This window comes from Cetorhinus maximus, chromosome 3 (assembly GCF_964194155.1).
Source record: "Cetorhinus maximus chromosome 3, sCetMax3.hap1.1, whole genome shotgun sequence".
In the NCBI taxonomy this organism is placed as follows: domain Eukaryota; kingdom Metazoa; phylum Chordata; class Chondrichthyes; order Lamniformes; family Cetorhinidae; genus Cetorhinus; species Cetorhinus maximus.
In genome coordinates, this window is record NC_135881.1 from 3533590 (window position 1) to 3541013 (window position 7424).

The following is a 7424-nucleotide window of genomic DNA, read 5'->3' on the forward strand; positions in this document are numbered from 1 at the left end:
CCCTGAGGGAGCAGAGGATGTGTGTTTATTAACCTTTAGTAGGAACAGGTGAGTGAGGAGAGCAATTCTTGAGTTTTAATGAGAGAGGGGGAATGAGTGGGGAACACAAATCAGTCTTGGAAACCAAGCAAGACAGCTCCCCACATCCCCCAGGGTGGACAACAAATATTGGTGGGGCAGGCTTGAGGCTCCACATTCCCACCTACCCCAATAACCTTTCACCCCCTTCTTTAACAAGAATCTATCTACCTCTGCCTTAACAATATTCTGCTTTTCTGCTTCCACTGCCCTTTGGGGAAGAGAGTTCCATAGACTCCCCTCTGAGAGAAAAATATCCTCTTCATCTTTGCCTTAAGTGAGCAACTCTTTCTTTTTAAACAGTGACCCCCCCAGTTCTAGATTCTCTCACAAGAGGAAACATCCTCTCCACATCCACCCTGTCAAGACCCCTTAGGATTTTTAATTAATTATTCATTCACGGGATGTGGGCTTCGCTAGCTGGGCCAGCATTTATTTCCCATCCCTAATTGCCCTTGAGCGGGTGCTGGTGAGTTGCCTTCGTGAACCGCTGCAGTTCACATGGTGTAGGTACATCCACTGTGCTGTTAGGGAGTTCCAGGATTTTGACCCAGCGACAGTGGAGGAACGGTGATATATTTCCAAGTCAGGACAGTGAGTGATTTGGAGGGGAACTTGCAGGTGGTGGTGTTCCCATCTATCTGCTGCCCTTGTCCTTCTAGATGATATCGGTTGTGGGTTTGGAAGGTGGTGTCTAAGGAGCCTTGGTAAGTTCCTGCAGTGCATCTTGTAGATAAATCTTATATGTTTCAATTAAGTTGCCTCTTACTCTTCTAAATTCTAGTGGATACAAGCCTAACCTGTCCAACCTTTCCTCATAAGACAATCCTCCCATTCCAGTCCCCCTCAATTATCCTTCTGTCTCCTGGAATGAAAGATCACTGTTGGGAACAACCATGAGAGCAAACCCAGAGGATAAATCTTGTGGTGGGGGGGCAGTGAATTTTGTTCCCCTTCCCTCTGGCCAGTCTCAGCAAACAGCTGGGCTGCATAGAGCGGGCAGTGCACTCAGGCGCTTGCGCTGCAGTACAACCAGGCATTAGATAGATGGCTTTCTGGTGCATGGAGGATTGTGGGTACCAAGGCCCCCTTTATTGACGACTGATGTTTCAGGCAGCTAGTTGCAGGGGTCTGGGAGCAGTGGGGATGACGGGGGTGTGGGGTGGCGGTGGTTGCTCCAGCTCCTGTGATTGCACCTTGCCCCTGGGTCACCTCCAGCCACTCCCCGTGGTCAGTTCCAGCCACTCCCCCTGGTCACCTCCAGCCACTCCCCGTGGTCAGTTCCAGCCATTCCCCCTGGTCAGCTCCAGCCGCTCTCCGTGTTGAGCTCCAGCCACTCCCCCTGGTCAGCTCCAGCCACTCCCCCGGTCAGCTCCAGCCACTCCTCCCGGGTCACCCCCATCCACTCCTCCCGGGTCACCCCCATCCACTCCTCCCGGGTCACCCCCAGCCACTCCTCCTGGGTCAGCCTAGCCACTCCTCCCGGGTTAGCTCCAGCCACTCCTCCTGGGTCACCCCCCCCCGCCCCCCCAGGTCACCTCCAGCCACTCCCCCCAGGTGACTCGCAACCAACAGGAAACTCACTGACCGTTTCTCCCCGGTTGATAACTAATGATCTGTTCTCCCCACTCCCTCCTCCTCCAGGGACCCGGAGATACAAATGGAGGATGCCGTTGTCTTGTTAATGGTCAGCGGTGCCACCCGCTATGTCAGAATTGTCACTGACCAACCCACCTCCCCCAGCCCAATCCAGCAGTGTGGGGGAAAACCCACTGAACCCACACAGTCCGGACAGAATTAACCAGCGGGGAGAGCTGACAGACGGGACAATGAAACTCTGCCAAGAATGGACAGTCCGGCTTCCGTGATTCTCAATACCAGACAGGAGATCTTTAACTCAACCTCTGCTGGCCATTTCACAAGCAGCGGGGACAGACTGTGTGTGTCGGGACCTGCCACGCCTCAAAACGAAAACTAAGGCCTGACTCACTAGCGGGTCAGTTTGATAGTGTTACGTCACCACAGTCTGTGGTAACAAACAGAGACAATGACCATCCCCGTGTTGCCCTGTAACATCAGATACTAGCCACACACCCTGTTTAACTAAGTGATAAAGGATGAGTAACAGATTTGGGTCAGTAATCTCCGTACTCATTCACATTGTGTGTGTGTGTGCTCGAGAAATTTAATCATTCAGTGTGTGTTTTGTGTAATGCAACGGTGGGAGGGCGAGTGATTTTTTATCGTGTGGTTGCTTTACTCCCGTGGTTATTGAATACTGGGAGATGTTTGTTCAATGAATAGTCACTGGGTAGGGAACATTTACATTTACCTGGATTGTGTGCGAAACATAGCAACACCTGTGCCCAGTCTGCCAATTTCTATTGGACAACACTGGGTCAGATAACTGGGCTCTGTTATCATTCCCAGGTATCTGTTGCTTTATTTTTATAAAACACCTGTTAGTTGACAGATAGTTGTAAGGTTCCTGAGGGAAGAAAAGATGGGAGATATTTCTTGGCCAGATAATGCATGTCGCTCTCCATCGAAGACTCCATCGTCTTAAACTGTAAGTTCTCTCACTGACTTCTTCACTAGTAAATCACACTCTCTCTCTAACCTTCCATCCTACGTTATTTATCCCAGAAAAGAGACATGTTGCTGAAGCTTTTTGTCTTACACTCATCAGGACAAATGCAAGAATGCCAAATTTCAAATGATCACAACAATTTTTACTGTGGGAGAAAAGCGTGCTGATTGTTTGGCATGCTGACTCTGGCCAAGGTGTTGCCATGGTGAAAGCACTGGGGAACTATTGGCTCACCAAGTTCCTGAGTAATTCAAAAAAGATGCAAGTCTTGAACATATTCATTTTGTTTGCAGAGAATGGGAATGAATGTACGTTGCTTCTAGCAAGTGTAAATGAACCATGTTATGAGCTTGGCTAATTGTCTTAAATTGGTTGTTAGCGCACTCAGGATTGTTCAACAAGTGCTGTCCAATTGCAGAATCACATTTAAAAGTAGACGCTTTGCGTTGGATTTTGCAAGCACAGGCTGGTTGAGTACGGTTTGTACTCTGCTGATTACAACCATTTATTCAGGGATGGGGTTAAGTTCCATAGTCTGTATTACACTAGCCTGTTTCTGTTGTAAATCTCTGTCATGGCTGTAAATACAAAATATATTTTACTATAGATACTTGATGAGGAAGTGTTGAGTGAATGTGCTCCTTTTAACAGAGCTCTACATATATCTCACGCTGTATCTAAACCTGACCCAGCTGGAGAATGCTGTGGAAACAGAAAATGTTGGAAAATCTCAGCAACTCAGGCAGCATCGTGGAGAAAGAAAGAGTTTAACGTTTCTGCACATGTCACCGACCTGAAATGTTGACTCTGTTTGTGTCTCCACAGATGCTGTCTGACCTGCTGAAGATTTCCAGCATTTTATTTTGTTTGTATTTCAGATTTCCAGCATCTGCAGTATTTTGCTCTCCAGTATTACCCATCAGGACTAGACATGAATAATTCTCAGCACTGACACTGAATTGAACCAAAGTATGTTTACCAAAAAGTGCACAAGAGGCCAGGAAATAAAGGTGCTGAGCTTTTATTGAAATTCATTCTGGGGATGTGAGCATCTCTGGTATATATTTGCCCGTCCCTTGTCCTGAGCAAGTCCTGGTGAACTACGTACTTGAACGCTGCAGCCCTAGTTTTCGGAGATTCAGGATTTTGACTGAGTTCTAAGTTTAGGATCTGATCCAGCTGCTTAAATTGATGAAGAGATTTGATTGGGTAGAAAGAAACTATTTCTAGTGGTGGGGGAGACTCCAGAACAAGGACACATGAATTTATAATTAGAGCCAAGCCATTTAGGTGTGATATCAGGGAGCACTTCTTCATACTGGAAATCCAGAATTCTCTCCCCCAAAAAAGGATGTGGATACATGTTTTCATTTGTTCATGGGATGTGGGCATCACTGGCAAGGTAAACATTTGTCAGCCACATGGCTGTGAGTCTGGAGTCACATGTAGGCCAGACCAGGTAAGGACGGCAGATTTCCTTCCCTAAAGGGCATTAGTGAACCAGATGGGTTTTTACAACAATCAACAATGGTTTCATGGTCATCATTACTAAGACTAGCTTTCAATTCCAGATTTTTTAAAATTACTAATGGAAGGGTAGTGGTAATGTCACTGGACTAGTAATCCAGAGGCCAGATTAATGCTCTGAGGAACATGGGTTCAAAACCCACCACAGCAGCTGGTGGAATTTAAATTCAATTAATAAATCTGGAATTGAAAGCTAGCCTCAGTAATTATCATGAAACTATCACTGATTGTTGTACAAACCCATCTGGTTCATTAATGTCCTTTAGGGAAGGAAATCTGCCATCCTTACCTGGTCTGGCCTACGTGTGACTCCAGACCCACAGCAATGTGGTTGACTGTTAACTACCCTCTGAAATGGCCGAGCAAACCACTCGGTTCAGGGGCAATTAGGGATGGGCAACAAATGCTGGCCTTGCCAGTGACACCCACACCCCATGAAAAAATAATTTTTTAAAAATTTGAACCCATGTGCCCTACAGCATTAGACTGGGCCTGTGGATTACTAGTCCACTGAAATTACCAATACACCACCATCTCCCAGCAATATTAGGAATCAATTTGAGCTTTCAGGACTGAGATCTATTGATTTTTATTGGGTAACAGTGTGGAGGGATATGAAACAAAATGGGTAAAATGGATTTGAGATGAACATCACCTGTGATCTGATTGAGTAGAACAGACTGTTCTGCACCCCACCAGCAGAGGAAATATTTTCTACACTCTTGTCAAATTCTGAGGAAGGTGATAAAGTGCAAATGGAAGGAGGTCCCATCTCTCATTCTCACTGGCACATTGTAATTTATTGAAATTGCCCCTCTTCTGGTTGATTTTCTGAATTGCTGCTCATTAACCACACATGTAGATCTGCTCATTAACCAGACATGCAAATCTACTCATTAACCAGGCAGGCAGATCTGCTCATTAACCAGGAATACAAATCTGCTCATTAACCAGACATGCAGATCTGCTCATTAACCAGACATGCAGATCTGCTCATTAACCAGGCATGCAGATCTGATAACTGGGAGTGCACTGTCACTCATAAACTGGAAAAGCAGTTTTTCACCAGTACTTTGCTAAGAGGTCACAGAGCAAAAACAAGCAAATACATACCGCACACATCTTTAGGTAAATGGTTAACTATCGAGTCAGCATTGAGAGAGAACCTGGGTGTTTTTATTTGTGTGTAACTCAAAGCCTTTCTCCTCCCCATCCCTATCCCAGACAGAGAGGAAACAACCATCACCTGAAGAACTAAGGGAGAGGTTAGAAGAATTATCTTACATGAGGAGAAGCAGAATCCATAACTTTGAAAATTGGATAAATATTTTAAAATAAAAATTTGGAGAGGGAATGGGACTGATGGGAGAGGGTGATGGCCTGGAGGAGGAGAGAGGTGCTACTTGAAGATAAATTGAGAAACAGAGTTAACATTTCGAGTCTCTGTGCCTCTTCTTCAGTCATACAGACTTGAAATGTTAACTGTTTCTCTCTCTCCATAGATGCTATCAGACCTGCTGAGTTTTTCCAGCATGTTGTGTTTTTATTTCAGATTTCCAGCATCTGCAGTATTTTGCTTTTATATTATTGAAGGTAAGTTTTTTTTTGTTCATGGAATGTGGGCATTGCTGGCTAGGCCAGCATTTATTGCCCATCCTAATTTAAGAGTTAACCACATTGCTGTGGGTCTGGAATCACATGTAGGCCAGGCCAGGTAAGAATGGCAGATTTCCTTCCCTAAAGACATTAGTGAACCAGATGGGTTTTTACAACAATGGTCATCATCACACTTTCAATTCCAGATTCTTTTATTGAATATCTGCTGTGGTGGGATTCAAACCTGGGTCCCCAGAGCATGACTCTGGGTCTTTAGAATACTAGTCAGTGACAATGTCACTATACCACTGCCTCCCCCCAGCCAAGTTGGCTGTGCATGAACCAGTACCACAGTATATGAGGTATTCACAGTAATCTATCCCAGCACCTCCCACACCTACAGTTTGAGCTGGACTTTTGCGCTGGTGGTGTACTGTACGAGAATACAGGAGGTTATGAGTAATGACAGAGATACTTTCGACAGCAAAGAATCATATGGAGAGAATGCGTTCCTGCCATTTCAGACAGCAATTATTCCCTTCACTCCTAAATAACCAAGTGTTCTATTTGAGAGTGGGCTTTTCTTCCAACCCAAGGATCCCTCAGTAGGACTGAGGAAGAAGGGGTCAGTGGGAGTGCAGTCAAACTGTGTCTCACCCAGTAACTCAGTCACTGTCTGGTGAGAGATGTGTGTGCGTGTGTATGGATGGTTGGTTAGTGATGCCAACAGCACAGGTTCAATTCCTGTACTGGCTGAGGTCATCCTTCTCAACCTCGCCCCTTGCCTGAGATGTGCTGACCCTCAGGTTAAACTCACCACCAGTCATCTCTCTCTGATGAGAGAGCAGCCTATGGTCCTCTGGGACTACGGCAACTTTCATGGATAATGATTGTTTCTCTAACTCTGTGATACTCAGTATTGATTTTTGTTTTTTTGAGTCTTCATTTGACAATGTACAAAAGTGAAAATAAAAAAAGTCTATTTTATATTTACCAGGTTACTCTGGACAGCGATGTGTTAATCTTTGAGTGTTCCACACATTGTATTCCGGATGTGGAAGTTGGGACATGGGACCACTTCCTTCTTCCCCCCACCACCTCAAGGGGAACTAACCGCACCGTCCTTAAACAGCAAGAAATGCTACAGAATTCGACCTGCAACTAGTCTCCTCAGCAGGCCAGTGCTAGAGTGGCCCATGGAAAGATCCAGGGGGACAGCTACTGGAATGATTTCTGTCTTAAAGGAGCTCAGTTACTCAGGCTCAAAGACCTGAAATAAAAACAGGAAATACCAGAAACACTCAATAGGTCTGGCAGCATATGTGTAGAGAAAAACAGAGTTAACATTTTAGCTTGTTATCTCTCATCAGAACCTGAAATGTTAACTCTGTTTCTCTCTCCACAGACGCTGCCAGTTAGACCTGCTGAGTATTTCCAGCATTTTCTGTTTTTATTTCAGATTTCCAGCATTCACAGTACTTTTGGCTCAGCGACCTGGGTCTATTTACTATGGAGCAGTATTGAATTAAGAGCCAACTTGATAGAGGTCTACAAACCAATGAGAAGACTGCATAGTGTCCCATTTGAGAGATTATTGCATTTGAAGAGATTGGGAAGGAGCAGGAGATATGAG

At 45.3% G+C, this 7424-nt stretch overlaps 1 protein-coding gene across 2 annotated transcripts in view; it reads left to right on the plus strand.

Annotated features, from left to right (window-relative positions):
* Positions 1-4409, plus strand: part of shrprbck1r (sharpin and rbck1 related) — a 77108-nt gene extending 72699 nt beyond the window's left edge. For both annotated transcript variants that reach the window (XM_078536044.1, XM_078536045.1), the window contains one exon: positions 1723-4409. In XM_078536044.1, coding sequence (XP_078392170.1) covers positions 1723-1803 — 81 coding nt within the window. In that variant the 3' untranslated portion in view covers positions 1804-4409. The remainder of the gene's footprint in view (positions 1-1722) is intronic.
* The last annotated feature ends 3015 nt before the right edge of the window (positions 4410-7424 follow it).